The 21974-nt window shown below is 37.9% G+C and overlaps 2 protein-coding genes across 16 annotated transcripts in view; one reads left to right on the top strand and one right to left on the bottom strand.

The window, feature by feature from the left end:
* The window catches only part of LOC108722905 (zinc finger protein 91), a 342323-nt gene that overhangs the window by 76039 nt on the left and 244310 nt on the right, over positions 1-21974 (bottom strand). The window lies entirely within an intron of this gene.
* LOC108722924 (ELAV-like protein 3) overlaps positions 1-21974 on the top strand; it is a 44882-nt gene that overhangs the window by 18055 nt on the left and 4853 nt on the right. For 4 of the 15 annotated variants that reach the window (XM_018448303.1, XM_018448298.1, XM_018448305.1 and 1 more), the window contains exons 2-6: positions 13917-14152; positions 15746-15849; positions 16401-16554; positions 18294-18332; positions 20128-20386. In XM_018448303.1, the coding sequence (XP_018303805.1) occupies positions 13957-14152; positions 15746-15849; positions 16401-16554; positions 18294-18332; positions 20128-20386 (752 nt within the window). In that variant the 5' untranslated portion in view covers positions 13917-13956. Of the gene's footprint in view, positions 1-227; positions 377-7824; positions 7974-13916; positions 14153-15745; positions 15850-16400; positions 16555-18293; positions 18333-20127; positions 20387-21974 lie in introns of all 15 variants that reach the window. The other 11 variants (XM_018448304.1, XM_018448308.1, XM_018448310.1 and 8 more) reach the window with 7 other exon arrangements.

Below are 21974 nucleotides of genomic sequence, written 5' to 3' on the forward strand. Positions count from 1 at the left end.
TCTTTCCCTGGGCGTGGCACCAGAAAGCGACTGTCGCGGGAGCACCAACGTCGCAATATACGCACATACATATAACACGTATACGCATAAAACATATACATGCATACTTCTCTCTCGCTCCTTCCCTCTCACCCTCCCATCCTCTTTCGCTCTCTCTCTTTCCTGATCCAACCCCTTATCGATCCTGCGGCGTACCGACCGAAAAACAGCAAATTGAAATAACGCAGTAGAGAGGAGACATCGAACTTTCGCGATGCATGATGAAGCATCAAGCAGATCCGGCATGGAGCGAAAACCGGGACCGCTGGTCCTTGTCGAGGACAAGCAGGATGTCTCGAGAGGGACACTTCCGTCCGCGATGGCTTCGATTACAATGGTGCGTGAGCTAAAGAGAGGGAGAGCTAAACAATGTATAGCCAATGGAGATCAATTGATATCGCTTTTCTCTTTTATTAAATTGTTAGATAACTGAAGCTGTGAACACCAGATTCAATATCAATTTTTTTTTTTTACGGAGAACAAATCTCAGCGAGGTTTGAGCTCCAAAATCGAAGCTGTTCTTTTATGTTCAATGTGTAAATACATGTGTAAACATATTGAAAATAGGAAAGTGATTAAGTTCTTTTTTCATTATGTTTAAACTTTTTTTATCTGCACGTTTAATTAATATTTAATAGTAAGTGTATACGTATTGTATAATTTATACATTCGAACTAAGATTGCGCAAAGGGTGATAAGAGTGAATGGAAAGTGAAAAATCAGTTTCGACTGAACATTCGACTTTTCGGCGCATAGAAATTATGTATGACTCGTCTTCGGACGAACACCGAAATATCAAAGATTAACTACAATACAAAGATGGAACCGTGAGAAATGGACAAAAAGGCGAAATAGAAACAGGAACGAGAGAGAGAGAGAGAGAGAGAGAGAGAGAGAGAGAATGAGAGATAATAAATGAGAGAGAACGAGAGAGACTAAGTCTGGTTGGGGAACCAGTATTGATCGTTCCTGGGTCCATGTGACGCGCCTGCGTTTCACTACGGGGTAAAATCGTAGCGAGGGTAAACGCGAGACGAATAAGAGGGAGAGAGATAGAACGAGAGAGGGAAAGAAAAAGAGAGAGGAGTGAGAGAGGAAATGGTGGAGAGAGAAGCGTATATACAAGCGGGGTTCATATACCCCCAGGATAGCTGCAACGTTCCACCGTGCCACCGACCAATCAATGGAGCTTTTCCGTGCCTCTCTCTCTCTCTCTCTCTCTCTCTCTCTCTCTCTCTTTTCCCCCCTCTCCTCTCTCTTTCTCTCGTTTCTCTTCCTACATCGTGTATACAATATGATCGCCTTACAGAGGCGCGCACGTACGCACTCGTTATATATGCATTACGTGTATACATACGTCTCTGATACGCTGTAACACGTTGCGAACGACCACGTAATCGTTGCTCAAAATAGGAAACATATAACAGATGCAGGCGATTGTTTAAAACTGTTTGTTCCAACGAATGTATGAGTTATTGAAAAATTAATTTGTTACGTCCCTTAATTGTTACGTATCTAATTGATTATAAGCCGAATTTATAAATTATATTTCGAGAATTTTGTATTCGAAGGAATATGCAGAAAGAAATAAAGAATTTAATTTTCTTTATTAAATTGTTTCCAAGAAATCCTCCCTCGCGGAAGATAATATATACACATATATTAAATTTAAATTTAATTAAAATTATACTTACAACCGCAATAATTATTATTAAATCAATTCTAATTGCGTTATTGCGAATGTTAATTGTTCGTGAGTGTCACGAAAAATCAGTCATGAACGCATTGAAGCTTTAATTAGGGCACACACTTTATACTTCACCGGCAATTTCTCTCGCACGACAAAATGGGCGATGAATTGATCACGTGTAATCTTAACGTTGCACGACGTATCGGATTAATGAACTTTCCCTGAAAAAAAAATCGTTCATTTAGCCGTAGACTTCTATAACACACTCGAGTAGTCACTATTCGAGGTAGAAAATGGATCCTTCGGTTTCAGAAATATTAAATTTTAGTTAGAAATAACTTATTTAAACATATAAACATACCGTGACGACAGTTAGGCTAATCGATGCTTAAATTTATTATTATGCAAAGTTTGAGTAGTAAAAAAGTGGCACGTGAGAAAAAAGTCAAAGTTAAAATTAAATAAATCTATTCTCGGATTCACATTTAACAGGCTATTATATGATATATCCTTAGATGCTTTCATCGATAATTGCCAACATTGAAACTTTGTTGTTGGTTGTACCTAGAAGATCATCACTTGTCTTCACTAAAGATGATTTAACGCGCTGCGATCTTATCTAATCTAATCATAAGGGAATCGGCCATTTTTTGTGCATTACGACAGGCAGCTATAATTTATATTTTTACTTTCGATCGATATCAGTACAACTAAGCGATCCTTAATGATCCACAATACACCGCAAATTCCTTTACTGCGAAGTTCTATATTGCTTGGATGATAAGTATCGCAAATAAGCCTTTCTTACTGCCTGGGACATCAATTTTGTATAGATATTCTCTCGGGAACGTAATTACGTCTGCAAAAATAGAAGTGGAGTTGTCTTATTATTAAATTAACAAATGTTTCGCGTGACGCTATATTTACGAGTGTTCTCGGTACTTCTGAATAACTTTGCGCTTCGTTCTCCGCTGGTGTAAGGCCAAATCGATTTCGAGTCAGGAATATCGACGGAATCTCGTTAAGAGTTCGATAACCCCAGAAAAAGTTGTCGAACAGAATTATCGTTCCCAAGGTATAACCCCGTGGAATTACGTTCGTGCTCGTCGTGCTAGACCGATGATGTCGGGGACCTACCCCCGAAAACGTAGCTTCGACAGCTGGATTGTGACTAAACTAAGGAGGGTGAGGTTTGCGTTTGTCGACAGGAATGATTCACGAGCTCGCCACGTGACTGGCGTATTCGCACTTTTTAAAATCTTGCAAAATAATTCTGGTATTTGTTATTCACACGTGCAATGTTTATACACTTGATACACTTTTATTAATTAAATACATACATTTTATCATGATACACAGACTGTAGATTCTTAAATTAATCGTCAATGAATTTCTAAATTAATTGTCAATGAATTCAAATGAACGTCACGTACTTAATCAATATTTTCACTTTTATTTCGAAAACATACGTATTAATAAAAAAATCAAAAGCCAAATGTTCCTTCGTGCATTTAATAATTATTAGTAGCTGTCTCAACAGGATTAAGTCCTTTTTAAGTCGCTCCCCTTCGTCTAACTTGGGATAGTCATAGATGCGTCTGATTTCGGGGGAAGAAGGGATTTGCATGCGAATGACATACGTGTACGTGTGATACATGCACACGTGTACGCCATTTTTTTTTTGCATATGCTGTCCCGCATCTGTTAGCAGTCGTGCCCTAGTCTAAACTTTATTCCCTTTTGTTCTCCACCTTGACCAAACGTTGTAGAGCTTATAATAGGTAGCGATGCTTGACATTAGGTATGGTCATGAGCGCGACCTGGGATTTTTTCTTCTTCGTAACTACGAGAGCACCCGGCCGATCTGAGAGGTGGTTCCATTCATTTCGCTAATCGTAAATCCATTAAAATGAATAGAGTCACGAACAGTTGCAACGAAAAAAGATTTATTAAATTTTAGTAAACATTTGTTTGGATAGTACCTACTAACTAACATTTACTTATAGTAAATAAATATTTATTCAATAAAAGTGATACTTAAATTGAATTAATGGTTCTTGTATTAAATAAATATATGTTTACACTTAGTAAATATGTAGTACTATAAATATTTATTAAAATTTTAGTATATTTTTTTCAGTGTGTACTTGTTCACTGAAAAAAGTCTAATAAGAATTATCAAATGTATTTTGAATACAACATATTGGTGCAATTTTTAATTAATATTACGAAACATTAATAATCATAACTATCGTTTCTCACTAAATCGTTTCACCGAAGCTTTAATAATTACCACCCTTACTTTCTGAAACTTAGAGTGAAAGCTCATTCTGAAGAGTAAAATCTCACTCTCAATTAAAAATTGAGCCACTCTTTTTCAAGACTGCCTTAATTTTCACTTTAGAGTGAGATTCGACTCCAAAGAATTTAGAGTTTTTTCTCAATGTTTAATCGATTACTTATCGATCTTGTCGCCTTCGAATTCTTCTGTATCTTGGGTATAGACTATAGTACAATCCAGCGAGTATCTCCTTTCTCATTCATCGATCTCGCGACGTCGCGTCACGACGCTACTCGCCCGTAAAAATACCCTCGCTGCGCCAATGCCGCGCTTCTAGTTGCGCTGTGCGGCGCACGCAGCTACGGAAATAAATTTTCGGAAAACACCGAGTTTATTGGCACGGCCGCCAAGTCTTACTCGACCCGTTTCGTCAGAGTCGTGTAATTTCGGTTCGTAATACCGTTGAGAGACCAGTCGGCTCAATCTCCGGGTATAAATTACGAGCTAAGGTCAGGGATGCAGCTACTTCGATCCGTTTCCCGCGATTATGCTCTTTGTACGCTACAAGACAAATTCTCGCAAAATATGCGAACAGTTGACTATATTTCGTCCGGTTGCAAGGCCACGTCGTAATATCTGCAGCATTAAAATTTTTTAATTCTCACGCAAAGCTCTTGAGTGAAAAATTGATGACGAATGTCGTTATAAATGACAGTTTCGTAATTTCCTTCTATCTAATTCTTAATATTTTTAATTTTCATAACTCTTAAAAATACGTATATCTTTATGAAAGATAAGTAAATTTCTATAATTTAATTCTGAAATTGGAATGATATTTTCAATACTGAGAAAAAGGCTGAGGCAGTAGTTTTTGCAATAAAATATTTACGGATTGTAAGATTCTCATTAATATCTTATTATTATAATAAAAACGCTTATAAAGATTCTTACAAAGATGTTTATTAGCATCAAAAATTATCATCGCTTGTCTATTTGATAAATGATATTGCTACTCTGGTTCTGCTCATGATTGTGTTTCAAGACCGTAAAAGATTTCGGCGAACGATTTGCAGAATTAGATATGTGTGTAATTTTATACAGAAATATTTAAGCACACGGAAAAAACAGTATGGTTGGTCTACACAGAAATCTGGTGATGCCAACCAGATTAAATAGTAAAATATGAAACAACTATTTATGTGGTTGCTTGAACCATAGTACAATAGTTAAGTTAGGTTATGTTGCAGCAATGACGGCATTCACATATACATATTCTTAATTGTAAGCGTGATGAGTCGCTTTTGCTTTTTGAAATTGTAATTTAATTTATAGCATGATGTAACAAGAAATTAATTCTTATTAATAATTTAATTCTCATTACATCATACTTTATAATGTCACGATTGACGCAACTATACGGATATATAACTTATCCATAGTAAATGATCCCCCAACCAAGTTTTGGTTATCACAATCAGATCCCGCCCAACTACATTGATGTAATCGATACATCAAAGTAAATAAATCGTATCAACCATACACATTCTTATCACATAGATAACTAGGATGATGTTTCTATATTGTTCACAACTAAATATTTTTAGTTATGTAAACTATATCTTTTTTTTCCGTGCACTAATTAAGATCAGTTTTGACCGAATATGGGATTCCTTTTATTTAATTAAATTTATTCTCATCGGTCCAGATTCATATTATAATTGAGAAAAAAATCTGTTTAAATCAATTGAAATTCTGGTTGAAAATTGATGAGTCAGAATTTTCTGGTTAAATCTACTAAAATTTTAGCTGTGATAACCGGAATTCTGATAGATATAAGATTCTTCTAGTTCGTTCACTTTCAACCAGACATTTTTTTCAGTGAAGCTATAGAACTCCTGATACATCTCTCGCTATATATAGTATACTGGATGATTTTTTATAGATGGTGTAGGTTGCGGTTTTCCGCGAAGTTGCGATCAAATATGGACAGCGTAAGAAACGAGAGGGGAACTCTTATCTCTCTCGACGTGATACCTTAGTGTACCGAGGGTCAAAAACCTTGAAGAGCCAGTTACGATGCCGAGGGATAGCACAGCTTGGGGTTTGGAGTGTATATCTTTCCTTCGTGCAAAATTAGGTTGATGAAATTGGATCAAGAGGATTCGCAATTAAGGACAGCCTTTTTTTCACATGATAAAAAAGTTTTCTCAGTTCTCCCTTCATACACCTAATACAAATCTATACATGTAATGTCCGAATATCTCCACAATTTCTATTTCTAATGATTTATGTATAAACATACACTACGTATAATAATTTTCGACCGCATTGACCGATAAATCATATTCTCTCTTACTGAGAATTTTATGACATTACATTATTATACATCACGTCATTTTCAGTAACCTCCGTCTACAATCCGAGTCTTTTTTGATACAAGAAAAATTTCAAAATTTTTAATTTCTCCGAAATAAAGGAGAATATTTCTAAAATATTTTGTTAAAAAATTATTTAATAATGTACGTAGGCAATTTGATAAGTCAGTGACTTTTTAAAAGGAAAACTATGTTGAAAAATAAGTCAAATTTCGATTTAAAAAAAATAAAAAAGTATCACTTATTAAATTGCCCTTGTATAATAATAAAAACGTTGAAAAGTATATATATATATATATAACCCTGAATTTTCCCACATTTTTTGAAAATACAGGATAGCACAAAAACTTGTGTTAGACGGAGAGAATAAAAGCATGATGTTGCAGACGGAGAGTTAATTAATATCTATAAGTTACATCCGCAAAAGTTGCATCCACGGATGCGTAGTATTTACTATCGAGTTCATTTCGCAGTGATTCAATCAATTCAATCGATAGAATCGCGCGAAACGTGGTTCTACAAATAAGCAAGATACTTTCATATTTCGTGCGTGTCTGTGCACAAGTCTTATTAATAGGAATATGCGCTGGCATCCACGAAAAAAAAAAAAGTTCAACTCAAATCACAAACCTATATAATTATCGTCGAGCTCGATTCGGGCTCGGCTAATCGATAAGTTGAATTTGAAAATTTCGGGCGTACTACGCGTACCCCTAATTTATTAGCGTGTTCAATCGACAAGCTCCCTCTTCCCGCGCGGTCCCGTGCGTGCCGGGGCGAATCACGGATGTATGTAGGGTGAAGGGGTTCGCGGGACGCTCGCGCAGCGTGGCGTCGGTGGGCGCGAGTCGAGCGCGGGCCCGAGGACGATCGAGGGTGGCCGAGGATAACCGACGTGAACCGAGCGATCGCGAGTCGCCAGCGCCGCGCGGCGAAGTTGCTTCGTGACGAGCGAGGTCGGGCTGGTCGGAGCCGCCGAAGCGGTTTAGTCTGTAGGCAGCCTCCGCCCGTGTCGCGTTGTTCTTTCCGTTTTCTTAGTCTAGTATTTCAAGCTTTAATTTTCTCGAACCGCGAACCCTTTCACGTCACCCTCCGTCCCTCTTCTTGTATTTCCGTGTACACGCGCGTGTATACGCCGCTCATAAAACGTCGTGCACTCTTCACGCCGGGCCGCCCTGTGTTCGCCGTTCTCTCCTGTTCCGGCTTCCCTCCCACCACCACCCTCACTCGTTCTCGTTCTCCCTTCGCGTCTTCGGGTCTCTACGCCGAAAGCAGCCACCGCGCCGTGTCGATGTCGATACGCGACCGTCGCCCGTCGTTACCAAGTGCACCGAGAACGGTGGTCAGGCGGTGTGCATAAATGCCGGTTTACGAGCCCTCGCGTCGTACTTTACTTTCATTGATTTCCCCTTCTGTTCCGGGCGGTGGTGCGAGAGCAGTAGCTTGATAACAGTGCACATCAGCGGAGGTGACAGCGGTGTGAAACGAAGAGAGCCGGAGGCTCGCTCGAGGGCTGACCGCCCGCACGGTGCTCGGTTTCGCGTGCGACAGCTGAGGAATCAAGTGACAAACAAAGAGAAAGTAACAGGTACCGGAAAATAAATAATATCGCTGTGCAAAGTTTGAACGAGCGGAACGGAAACGAGTGAGAGAGAGAGAGAGAGCGCGCCCGAAGGACCCCCGGGAGAGCGAATCGATTATTGCGAGATAGAGGGAAGGGGGCAGTCGATTCGCCGATAAGGGCGGAAAGAGATAACGCGCACTTGTCCCCTCCGTCTCGTTTCTCGCGTTTCCGACGATCCCAACGCGTCTCGGGAGCACGTGTCACCGTGTCTCTCGTTGAGTTTTCCTCCTAACGAAGCACCTCTTCGGTCTCACGAACCTATACGTTTTACGCGGCACCTTTAATCGGATTTTTATATAACTCGCAGTTACGAGAAACTGGCCGATCTCGGTTATTCCTCTGAAAGATAGAACGACCGTGATTGGCCAGTTTTACAACTACGGATGTTACTAAATCCGATTTAAAGGTGCCAGGTAAAAACGTAATCACGCATAAACGTGAATTCTCACACGTCGCATTCCTTCCGCGGTTTCTCTCTTTCGTACTCTACTCTCCTTCTGCTCTTTTTTTCTTTAACGGCGCGTTTACATACGCCGCGTATACGAGCCGCTTTTTCGCGCGCGCGACGGGCTTACGCGCCGGTGGGAGAGGGAGAGGGGGAGATCTCCCTCGGAAACACCGCGCAGGGGCGGCGATGCGACGGGAAAGGGAAGGGGGCTCTCACGGAGCGCCGGGCGAGCGAACGTGCGAGAGAGCGAGAGAGAGAGAGAGAGAGAGTGAGAGAGAGAGAGAGCGCGAGGCACAGGGACCGAGAAGCCGCGCTCGTATTGATCGGCCCCGGCCACGCGATTTTCACGATCCGTCGCCATGGCCACCTGGCCATCGGCCGAAGATCGTATCTCGCGGCGTACGTGCAAATCGAACTTTAACCCGCGAGCGACCACCCGCTGACCGGGCCTAGTCGCGATATATGTTCCCCCTTTATCGAACCGTTCGACGAAACGCTTCTTTTCCGTTTCTCGTAGAGAATTTTTTTTCGACTCTGTCTGGAACCTCAAAATGGATTCGAGCGATGGACTTCGTCGAGCGCCCTCCGTTTTTTTTTTAAACCTAGCATTGATCGAATAACTGACGAGATTATATAGTTATATATTTTTATAATTATTGAATGCGTTAATTTGAATTATACGCTGATATCAATATGAAAATCTAATTTTAGATGTAAATTAAAGAGGGTAAACTTATAATAATCCAAATAGTAATCAAGTGTTGCTATTTTATGTCAGAATAGAAAGATGGTACTAAATTGAAATAACAGGGTAACATTTACCAGAATAAAACGGTATTTCCGTTCTATCGATTTCGCCAGATCGATAGTCCCGGGCTGTTTCGAAATAACTCGCCGGGCATCCATCTCGTTTTTCTTCGTATTTCAATTCGCGACAATTATTTTCATGTACGTTAAATTTATGTTAAACATTTCGCATAGACTTTGCTGATAACATATCGATCTTGCACGCGTGTGGATAATTGATAATTACGTTTATAATGTTCGTTTCGATCAATCCAGATTGATTTCAATTCATTGTTCAACTTCTTCTTTCTTTTTCTAATTCTTAGAACTAGGGAAAGGTGAAAAGTTAGTTGAACCAAGATTAAAATTAAACTGTATCGATTGAAACAGGTATAAAGCTCACTTCCATTAATATAAGATTAACTTTAATCTCGGTTCAATTTAATTTATCTCTTTCTAATTTCAAGCATTAGAAGAAGTTAAACGTCGAATTAAATCGAAATTGAAGTTAACATCTTGAAGAATACTGGCACGCGTACGTTTAGTTTTACCTGACGTTTGACTGTTTTTTTTTTAGCGAAGTATAGTACTATTGTGAGCAAAAATATTCCCTAGGGAATAATAAAAATAAAAAAATATTAAATAGCAAATATTCCTTAATTTCATATTTGTTTTAGCAATTAAATAAATGCACTTGAAACGTTAAATGAAATAATTTTTTCTGGTTTTCAAAAATTCATCCCTCAAGAGGTTAATCTTACATTGATGGAACTGGACTTAAAAGATATAGATATCCACACAATATGTATTATGAATTTTTTTTTAGAAACTACGAATTATACCTCAGTTAAAACATTACAAAAAGTGAGATAAAATTTTGTTATAGAAAACTCCAACGCAACGCTTTCTACTTCTTAGCAAAATTTTTTAATCTCGCAGCCCTTCAATAGGGCGCACGAAATAGCCTCGCGTTACGTTGAAAAGTTTTGTCGAGGGTCGCCCCGTTCCGATCATACCTTCCCCCTCCGTCGCCACTACCCCCTGGTGTCGTGCGTGCACGCGTCCGCGTCATTGTCATCCGGATGACGATTGACGACAATGAAGCGAAGATTCAGAAGTCAGAGCGGAGTGATATGCTTTCCCAATGCGCTGACAATATAGTCAACTTAGTAGCGACAACGGGCTCTCTCCCGCCTTCGGCATTGTCGGATCCGAAAATATATCGCGATGGCGAACAACGCCGCGCGCGGATCGATACCGTGGAAGATGCCGGGTTGCGATAAAGCGCACCGCGACTTTTCTGCCTCTTGCGAGCGGCAGCGACGCTTTTGTAGCCTTACTGTTCGTAAACAAAGGGGACGCGAGAGAGTGGTCGGCGGCCTCTTTGCATTCCGCGAATTTGCTTTCTCTTCGTAATTTTGTCATCATAAACATGACTCCGACGAAACTTCAATTCTTTAATTCGTAATTACGGTCTTGTAGCGAATTTGCCTCGCTATTTAAAGTCTAATAGTGCCATCGAATAATTATTGCAACTCTAAACATGTAATATAAACGACTTTATATATGCAAGAAAAAATTTTGAGAAAAAATGTATTAAATTTTAATTAATATTTATTCAAAAAATGATAATGATCTAATCAAATTAATAGTTTTTGTACTAAATAAATATATCTTTATATAGTAAATATTTAGTTTGTATAATTCAAATAAATAATTTATTAAAATTAAAAATATTTTTTTAGTGTATTAGTTTTTTGTATAAAAATAACATTGTACTGCATACAAAAATGGATTTATATATTTAAACATGTATGTTATTTTTGTATAGAAAATCACATATGAAGGCACTTAGATTTGGAGTAAATTTATCAATCTTTTTCTTGTTTCTGTAAAGTAACACAATATTGATGAGATTACTCGTTCATGATTCATATTTAAAACCGAATTATGTTACGTTTTTAGATATATTTAGATAAGATATCACTGAGAAGATATCATTTTGAAGAATATCTATCACTTTTTTGACACATTGAATGCCACTTTCGTTTCATTTCAACAAAAGTCTCATTAAAAACAACGTGGTAAAACACGTGCCATTTGTCTCACACGTGCTTCGCCTCGTTCAATCGTTTTTACACCGCCAGTACGTACATAACTCTTTAAATGTACTCGTTTTCGGCCTTGTATTCGTGTAAATTAAGGAGACATGTCCGAGCATCGCTGCATTCGATATATACGATGTAAACAAAGCAAGTACGACATACCATTGTCCCATGCAAATGCACATATATTTCCACGGCCGGACGCACCGTGCGTATACGTCCAGTCCGTTTCGGAAGCTTGGGGAGCCGACCGTAATAAAAGCTGTCTGTTACCCCGCGGCACCGTGGGCAGCTCGATTTTTAGGGTGGCGACCACCACAAGGAAGGCCCTGAAGGACAGCTGATGTCTAAACGTAGGAGGGAAAAAGGGAGAGCGGCGCGTGTGGTGTGAAGGGAGCGTACGTAGAAAAGAAAGAGTGGGAGAGAATAAAAATGTACGAGTCCAGTGGCTCGTGCCGACTGATAAACGTGTCGTCGCAGCTGTGTGTGTACTCGCCTTAACCGTGAACATCGCGGTTGGCACCCTACGGTAGCCGCCACACGTAATTCCCCTTCCTCGCTCTGCCTCTGTCTCTCCCTCTTTCGCTCCTGTTTGTCCCTTTGCGCGTGTACCGGGTGTTCCACGTGAAAGAGTTTGCCGAATCATTCTCTTGCCCGTTTCTATCTATGCAATTTAATTTTAATGGTTCTAACTTAGATTGTCTATTAATTTAGTTTTTCTACAAGTCATTATCTAAGCTTTTAAACCGTAAGAAAGTGACATAGTCGATTATTCTTCTCACATTTGACTGTGATTGGTCAATTTCTTACGGTTTAAGACTTCAGCTTAGATAATGGCTTATTGTAGAAAACCCATAACTCTTCTAGGCTTTCTACAAACAACTATTACCTAAACTTTCAGTTTTAAGCTGTAAAAATTGACCAATCATAGCTAATTATTTTTCTCATATTCAATTGTGATTGATCAATTTTTTACGGCTTGTGACTTAAAACTTAGGTAATGGCTTATTGTAGAAAGCCTATTAAATTTTTTCTAGTTCTAAGAATTAGAAAAATAGAGTAAATTTTTTAGTGGTAAAACCGATATTCAAATTAATCTACATTTGTAGAAATTTCATCAATTTCGTATTCAGGATGTGAATTCGTTTCCTCCTAGTCGATTCGTTGCTATTCGCGCTTATTTCGTTAAAGTCTTTATCTAGTCGAGGTTGATTGGAATCGATATCTTTTTAAGCCGTAAAGATGTACATTTCAATAAAAACAAATTTATCTCAACGTTTTCTCGTTAATATAACTTTACTGTTTAATGAAATCGTAGCACGCTCGTTTTTTTATGAATATATTTCCAAGTTAATTTCCTTTCTGCTTACAGTAATGAAGTCGGTCACCTGTTCAAATTTTTTATAATTTATTCATGCCACAGATAGTAATTTAGGAAACACTTCATTTATTTTTTGTATTGATGAAGAAGGAAATTGTTGAAAATTAATGACTCCGTTAACTACTTGTTAAATTTTTTATTTAACAAAGCAAACTTCGAAATAGTTCCTGATATTGAGAAATTAGTTATGAACTGATCTCTGTGTACTTTCATGCTTTGGACACCACGTATGTAGGCTTATACAACACTCGATGTGCTTCTGTAGTTTGGAGATGAGAGGGTCTTCAGCCCTTTAAATGACAACGGGGGTCGTCGGCCCTTTTAAATTACCCCAGTTCGTATCGGATGTTATCCTACAGTTCTTCCAAACCGCTACCTTTCGTACTGTGTTTGAAAAGTCATTGTTTAGATTTACACGATCGAATCGCGAGTATTACATATTTGTTTTTTTTTTCCAGATTCTTCCATAATACTCGCATTTTTATATCAATTTTTTTTTAATATCTAATACAAAACATCTACAATAAACAATGTTTTTATTAAAATAAAAGACTAGAAAAGCATTTTTAAATAATTGTAGATTTAAATATAATTTATTCCCATATATTTTATATATTTAATAAATTATTTATATTAATATAATATAAATTATTAATAAATAAATAATTTTTTATATTTTAAATATTTATAATTATTTTTAAAAAATTGTTAAGCCAATATTAAAATTCGCGTTGGTTTTGTCTCATACAATAAAGCCGCTTCTTATACCTACTTATATTTGTTCTTTCGCCGAATTCACGGGGTATAGGCTGTACAAAAACGCTAGTCTAATTTAGACTTGAGTTTTCAAGCGTTAAGAAACGTCTTGTGCATTATTGTTTTGGTTGTCACGGGTTTTTACGTCCTTCGATATTTAGTGTTTACATCGGTGCCGTTTCTTCCATTACCTTGCGACATAGTTTATATTTGATGTGTTTTCGAAGTGAAGCTTCCTAAAATATATTTTAACGTCTTAGGAAAATATGCAGACTTATTAGCGCGATATCATAAAAATCCCGCTATGTTTAATTCTACTCAAAAAGAAACTTAATACAAACAAGCCATTAATTGCTACTGTATAATTACAATTATTTGTCGATAGTGTCTGGATCGTAGTATAATGTGACATGTATGTATTCTGTTTGCAGATTTCGTACATAGTTAGGGACGACTCGTTAGAGGATTGCAATGATGGCGAACGGAATGGACACAGTCGTACAACAAAACGGAGGATCAACCCTCGGACAGACCTCGCAGGAAGAGTCGAAGACGAATCTCATAGTAAATTACTTACCGCAGAGCATGACACAGGATGAGATTCGTTCTCTGTTCTCCAGTATAGGCGAGGTCGAAAGCTGCAAGCTAATCCGTGATAAGCTCAGCGGTAAGATCAGCATTTCTACTGCATTCTTTCTTTTCGTGCCAAAGCACTTAAATCCAAATCGTCAAATATTAAACGAGTCGAGCCTATATTTAGTCGAGTTTAATGATGTTTAATGACACATTAGATATTGTTTTAATGATATTGGTTTTAAAACATAAAATCTCTTATAACAAAATTTGTTGAATAATGAAAGCTGAATTCGCGCCATCTAAAAAGTAATAATCGATTTTATTATTACAATTTTGTAAAACGCTTTTTCTCTTCAGATAAATTTTTTAATCAATAATTGAAAAATAATTTCAAAATGGTTTTAAGAAAGGAAAAATTCTGCGTAAACTTTTCAAAAACAATTTGAAAAAAGAATTTTATTTTTTTCACAAACAGGCCTTTCAGAAAGCCCGAATCGATCAACTCCACTCTTCAGATAAATTTTTTAATTTTAACACGAACACACGTGATTAGTATTTAATTTCGTCAATTTCCTCTAGTTTTTTATTACCAACTGTGACCAATCGAAGGTTAGCACAATGGTGGAAGTATGCATTTTTTATTTCACGGAATTGATCAATTTGGCTCATAAACAGCTCGAGTGATGTTTATTTTGCTGAAAACTGGCATTTCGCTTATATAACGCGATCCATAAGTCTCCGACTGACACGGCATTTTGCGTAACTCGGCCATATCGCCATAAACACACTCAATGGTCGTCCGTATCGCCATAGTATATCGAATACATATATTCTAGCATAATTCGGGTACGTGTGCGCTGGGTATATTCCATGTAGTGGCGGCGAGACGAGCACGTGTATAGACGTCGCGACGCTATTTCAAGCCACCGCGAAGAACGAGAGCGGGGGCGGCCTTTGGTTTGAAGATTTGCCGCTTTATGCTCGACCTCACTGCCGCAGAGTGACAGTACCGTATCACGTCGTTCACTACCATACGCGATAAACATACCGTCACATTCGGAATTTTTTTTTTTTTCATTTCATCGAAAAACCGTAATTATTCTTCTTGCATCTTTTTCTCGATTTCTCTTCGTTAAATTACATTATAAATCATGCATCTTAAATATAGCGGAAAAGAAGCCTTTTCATATATGACTAACGTTCTAAATTAATAAAAATTGATACTTGATTATAAAATAATGCTTGATATTCTTTTTGATCAAATTATTATTTTCTTATATTGGTTCTTTGGTAAAACCGAAAAATAATTCACTCTTATGTCCTTGCTGTTCCGCTACTTGCGTCAGGCATTTCGCCAACTACTCGTTGATATATTTGCCACTACGCCATTCATAAAATTGATTCCGGGACGTATTGGGGAAATTCATGTTGGCATTGCACATTCGACCACCATTTCGATACGATTATTTTAGTCGATAGATAACCATTCAGATATAAACAAAACTCATCGAAGAAACATTTATTTTTTACATCAAAAGGAAAAGCCATCAAAATGTCATCAGCGATTCAACATATCGGAAACATCGCAAACTATGTACGATGCAGATCGTGATGAACGTATTTTTCGAAAATAAAGCTAATATCGACATTCGTAATATTTATCGGGTTGCGTCTCTGCTTGCAGGTCAGAGTTTGGGTTACGGTTTCGTCAACTATCACCGGCCTGAAGATGCCGAAAAGGCTATAAACACGCTCAATGGTCTTCGTTTGCAGAACAAAACCATCAAGGTAAGCGGGCTGTAATACAGATCTTGGGCGCATTATATGTTTCATTGTTCATTTGTTCTCTTTCATATTTCCCATAATAATTAATAACACGATTATTTACTGTAAACTTTACTTTCCACAAACCAATGATTTTTCTTGAGAAATCAGATCATCGTTATTCTTTGTGATCTGTGAACACAGGAGAGATGTTGACATTGAATATTAAGATCGGCATAGCGTCATTGATATTCGAAATCAATAGTCTATTTTCGCTAGTCGAATACTTTGGAAAGCATTTCTATCTGATTTCTAGATTGCTAAATACATCTACGCGAGCGTGTAGGGCGGTAATGCAGCAATATAAATAGGTTGGCCTGGATTCGGGCGGATTTTATCGCACGCGAACAAGAATAAATTGATGATAATCGCGTGGGCATGTTTTTCGCCTTTTTTTTCCTATCCGATGAAACATCAAGCACCTCGTTGATTCCGTCGTTTTGTTCGTATCCGATGAATATTTGTCGAGATTGAAGAGTATCTTTTGGAATGCGATTTCGTTTTTTTTTTTCTAGGTGTCGTACGCGAGACCGAGCAGCGAGGCGATCAAAGGCGCGAATCTGTACGTCAGCGGCTTGCCGAAAAATATGGCGCAACAGGATCTGGAGAATCTCTTCAGTCCCTACGGCAGAATTATCACGTCGCGGATACTGTGCGACAACATCACCGGTAAGTCTACGCAAATCCGCCTGTTCAATAGTTTTCGCGAGCTTTCCGCGATGATTTATCTGTCACGACAATAAAATTTTTCCGATCGAATAAAATTTCCAACCGCCTGTCAATTTATTCGACAACGCGAAATGTATTATCTACAAACGAAAGTCCGACGAGTCGTTACGGATATCGTTTGAAATATTTCCTCGTGCGGTTTCTTCCAGTCGGCTTAGATCCGATTTTTTATTATTCCGAGATCTCGTTATTCTATTCACGCTGATACGAACCTCGCAATATGATGAAATCGATGTGCGAGAAAACTATATTTAAGACAGCGACAAAATCGGAAATCTCCGGTAGCTTTAAATAAAGCTTATCCAGATCACAGGTGCGTAGGCCATGGGGTTAGAGTCCGTTTGTAGGGTGGGTCGGTGCGCCATAAACGATAACGATAACAAAAGTGCGAGTAAGAGTAGCTCGTTGAAGCGATAACGATAAATGTTCTGTTGAGCGAACGAGATCGTATCAGTTTCACTTTGTTATGTTTTCTTTCGCCTGTACACACTCTTCCACACGTTTCCTCATTCGAAGAGCACAAAGAGCAACGATTTCACGAGTATACAGCTTCGCATATACACGCAACTTTGTTCTCGAGGGGAGCTACATATACCTACGACAGATACGATGACAACTCAAAGTGTCGCGCAAGTGTCTCTCGCTTTTAGTCTACGAACCTTCCCGAGTTAGATTTCGTTTGCGTATTTGATTTATTTATTGCAAATGCTCCTCCCTGACCAACCCAGTTGCACGCACAAAAGTCTCATGGCCTCCACCTCGATCTTAATTTCGTGCCTCCTTACCGTGCTCACTTTTCACTCCCATCCTTCATTCCGACGCATTCGTTGCTACATCTTGTCACGTATTATCATCATTATTATTCCATTATCCGGACCACCAGGCTTGCTTCGTTTTCTCCCGAGACTTACGTTCGTCCTATGTCGCTTTCTCCTATCTCCCGCAAAAGTGAACACGCGCGATATACCGAATTTTTCCCCTTTTGGCGCTCACGCTTTTTATATGATTAAGGAGATCTGAAATAGTATAATTTACACGAAGTCCGCTCGCCCCTTGTATACGTATTCGTCCTATTTAATTTCTTTTGTTTAAAATGATATCGTTTCTTTTCGTTATTGTACGAAACGTTAAATGCGAAAGCAACGAATACCAATCCAGTAACGATTATTAAAATATTAAATAACAATTAAAATACAAAAAATTTATTTATTTTATTTACAATTTACATATTTAGTTTTTTATAATTTTTTAGACCTTCTTGGTTTCACAGTTATGTATGTAGTTTTATATTTTTTATATTATTCGCATATATGCAGAGAAATGATTGCGATATTCTATTAAATCATTAAATGTAAGATCAACTTGTTCTTGCTTCCTACAAATGGCTGGAAATTAAAGAATTTTGATTTATCTTACAATTTTGAGAAATTCTGAATATAAATAATATTAAATTTTTCAATTTGTTACGTCAAAGTCACAATGATTTTTTTTTTTTTTTAATTTGAATGCCGACGAGACTCGTTGCTTTTACTTTGCTTTCTTTCGTTAACCCCTTTACTCCGTCTTATCGCGCAAACACGTTTTTTCATTTCCCGAACCAACGTATCGCAGGGGCGAGCGAATCGCGTGTGCTGCCAGTTGGATTTTAACGAGATATGATTTTTTCCGTTTCTGTTTAGTACGACAGTTTGTGACCGGCGGCGGAGACAATTTGCCCGGTACGTAAATCACAAATCTCTTTTCTTTTCCCTCATTACGTCCTCTAGCTGAAACGAAAAGCAGCCGTTTCTTTCGATCTGTGATGCGCGCGCGTCTCTCGTTTGCGCGACCTCGTTTTTTTTTTCACATGTAGCCATGTATACCTCGTCAATGTCGTCGCCGTCGTTGTTAAATAAAACACAACGCAGCGATAGTACGAACATCGGTTTTCCCCGCGGTGTAATCGAGCGTGGTTTGGAATCGAAAATCGATTTGTAATCGCGCCAAGTAAACGTCGCCTTCGATAAAATTCCGTTCATGTCTACTTGTTAACGTTTTGTCAAAATTTATTTGTAACTCCAGCGAGTGGCGATGTATTTCAACGAAAGATTTATAGATTTTACATTGTGTGACGCATTACTAGACTGGCTTTATAAAATTGGTGCGTGAGATCGAAAATCGGTAAAATATTAAATAATAAAATAATTGCGGGGTTTAATATTTCGCGAAACATTCCATGTTTTTTTCACCTTGACTGCGACTCGGAAAATTTCACTTAATTGATATGAAATTTTGGGACAACCAAATGTAAGAAGAAAAGATGAGAAAAAATTATTGCATCTCTGTCTTCGTCGTGCAATGACAGATGATGCGCGCATCCAGTATTTCCCCGAGCGCCATTTTTGTTTCTTTACGCTTTTTGTCATTCGTTATGGTTATGATTTGCTTACGATCTCTCAATTATATCGACATGTATCCGTGATCGAAAATATACTCGCTCTATCTCTCTTTCATTTTTTTATCACTTTTCTTTATCTCTCACTTTCTCACTCTTTCTCTTTTTCGTTCCTGTCTACCTGTTATCAATCGACACTAGACCGCGAATGATAAATAGATCTACAAAGTAGAGAATTGAAAGAAAGACAAAAAGACGTCCACCCGACAAGACATTGTCGTTGTGTTTGTAAAGAAACGAATCTGCGCGCACCGAACCACTCGTTTTGTCTTTATGTAGAAAAAGATTTTCTAAAGTATGAAATAAGCTTAACATTTCTCGAGTCTATGCGACATGTATTTAAGTCGTATCTTTCTGTCGTTACGAGAGATAAGCGATTTATATTCGCAATTTGTCGCTGCTCTCAATGATAGCTGAACGCAGGGAAGCATACATTATCAGGATTGGAAAAGTTACTTTACAAATAACTTATATATAAATTACTTTTTATTCTAGAAATTGAGTACAATAAGTCCGAGTATTTTATTTTTTATATTATATTTTATCATTTGCTCCAATTTTGTATTACTTTTGTACTCAATTTTTATAACAAACACATATAAGGTGATCTAAAAAATAACTTGTAAATGACTTATAAAGTAACTTTTTCAATCCTGTACATTACATATGTGAAATGTGAATTATTTTGTATGTATTCTATAATCTATAATAATAAGTACAACTTGAGTGATAACTTGATGTATCGAGATTGTTAACTGATCGAGAAAGCTAGCTAAAGGCTTTATTAATAATAATATCGCGCATAATAAAGAGGTATAATGTAAGACGACGTCACGGTAAGAATACGCAGGTAACGTCGCGGTACAATGAAAAGTCCAAAACCAAATTGGTTTTGAGCCGTCGTTGATTCCGCGACGTTGCTAGTTTGATAAGAAAGAAACAGAAAAATACAGGAACCTAGAGATCGGTCGGAAGCGTCCGGCGCGGTTTCGACGAACCGGCTTACGTCGTGTGTCGTCTCAGCAATAACCAGATGCGATCTTATGTGTTCTGCCGATTACCTCGACACCTCTCGACAGGCCTGTCGAAGGGCGTCGGATTCATAAGGTTCGACCAGCGCGTCGAGGCTGAACGAGCGATCCAAGAGCTGAATGGCACCATACCGAAGGGCTCGTCCGAGCCGATCACCGTCAAGTTCGCCAACAATCCTAGCAACAACAACAAGGCGATACCGCCATTGGCCGCCTATCTCGCACCACAAGCCACGCGGCGTTTCGGCGGGCCGATCCACCATCCGACCGGCCGCTTCAGGTACATTCCACTGTCGCCACTATCCAGGTACCTACTCGCCTCTACTCGCTCTACCCAAGGATTTTCACTATCTCTCTAACTCTTCGTCTCTTCTGCTGTCTTTTTCTCTCTTTCCGCTTTATTCTACCCTCACGGCTTTCGTTAGACAGTTCTGTTGGAGGATGTTGCGTGGAACAATTTGTCGCAGTTGTCGTTAACGCGATGTTGATGTCCTGGATATGCTCCAGCACAGACCTACGCGAATTAAATACCACGATTGCTCGGCCGCGCAGCATTTTCCTGCTTTTCTTTCTTCTCTCACTTTATGTTTCTTTATTGATTGATTTTCTGATAATTATTTAACTGTATAAACTGAGTTTCTTTTCCTGATTTATTTATTTTATCCATGAATCTCTCCATATTCGTCCATCTATCCATCTAATTGTCCAATATTTATTTTTTTACTTTTTTCTATCTAGAGCTCTCTAACTATCTAGCATATACTATTCGTCTTCTTCCTTCTATTTTCTCTCTTTTGACACACACAGACACCGCGTAAACACGAAATTACTCGATTAGATCGATCGATTATTCATATATAAACACGAGACTTTGCTATTCTTGTGCTATCTTGATATTACAAAATGGGTCTTTATTTTTGATACGAGAAAAAAATATTTTTTTTCTTATAGAAAATGTATAATACTATACAATATTATGCTTGTTTTATTGCGGCTTGAAAAATCTCAGATAAATAACTTAAAAAGAATGAAAAAGTATTTCATAGAAAATATTGTGATTATAATTAATATATTAAATACAATAAATGAAAATATGCTAAATTGATTATAATAGACATTTATCTGCTCTGTTTGATAATGTCTTTATTCGATTTTTGACCGTTTATACGGTAAATTAAAAACATATTTGTGATTATGTATGTCAATCGATCGATCAGTCGATCGCAGACAGTTATCGTTACTTCCACATCTATCAAGTTGTTCGGCACAAAGCTCCTCCTATATCATCCGATTCTAATTTAAAATATGTATGCACTAACGTGTCTGTCGTTTATTTTAAATTGTGACTGTGCACGCTCTGTTATTTTCGGGAATCATGGCTTAGACCTTTGTGTTACTTACACGGTAATTTTTAGATACGGTATATTTTTCATATTCTCACTTACAATTAGTTATAAGGGAATGGTCAATGACGACGTTTAATAAAAGAATAGTTTCGCCATTCTTTAATATATTTCATTATGATTACTCGTCACTTGAAAAATATACGTATTATTTTTCATTAGTTTACAATGTTAACGTGAACAAACAAAAATTCGTGGAAAGGTATAGTGTTTCGGAGCACAGACGATCCACGGAGAATCCGCATTACCTCTGTTTAGAAAGGTCTTTCCGTCTTGCAATCGATATGGCTCTATTAAACTTTCATATTGACGAAACAACCTGTCAAGGTCGATCGGAGGGCTCCATGACCTTATCAAATAATAAATCGATGTTCGATAACATCCACTTAATTTCACGCAATAATAATATAAAGAAAAAAACGTCGACTGGCCCTCCTTTATTTGCACTCATCGTTGTGTTTCTTTCATCATTGTTTACGTGGATTCTTGTTT

This window comes from Mycetomoellerius zeteki, unplaced genomic scaffold, assembly GCF_001594055.1.
Source record: "Mycetomoellerius zeteki isolate Tzet28-1 unplaced genomic scaffold, Tzet1.0 scaffold221, whole genome shotgun sequence".
NCBI classification, from domain to species: domain Eukaryota; kingdom Metazoa; phylum Arthropoda; class Insecta; order Hymenoptera; family Formicidae; genus Mycetomoellerius; species Mycetomoellerius zeteki.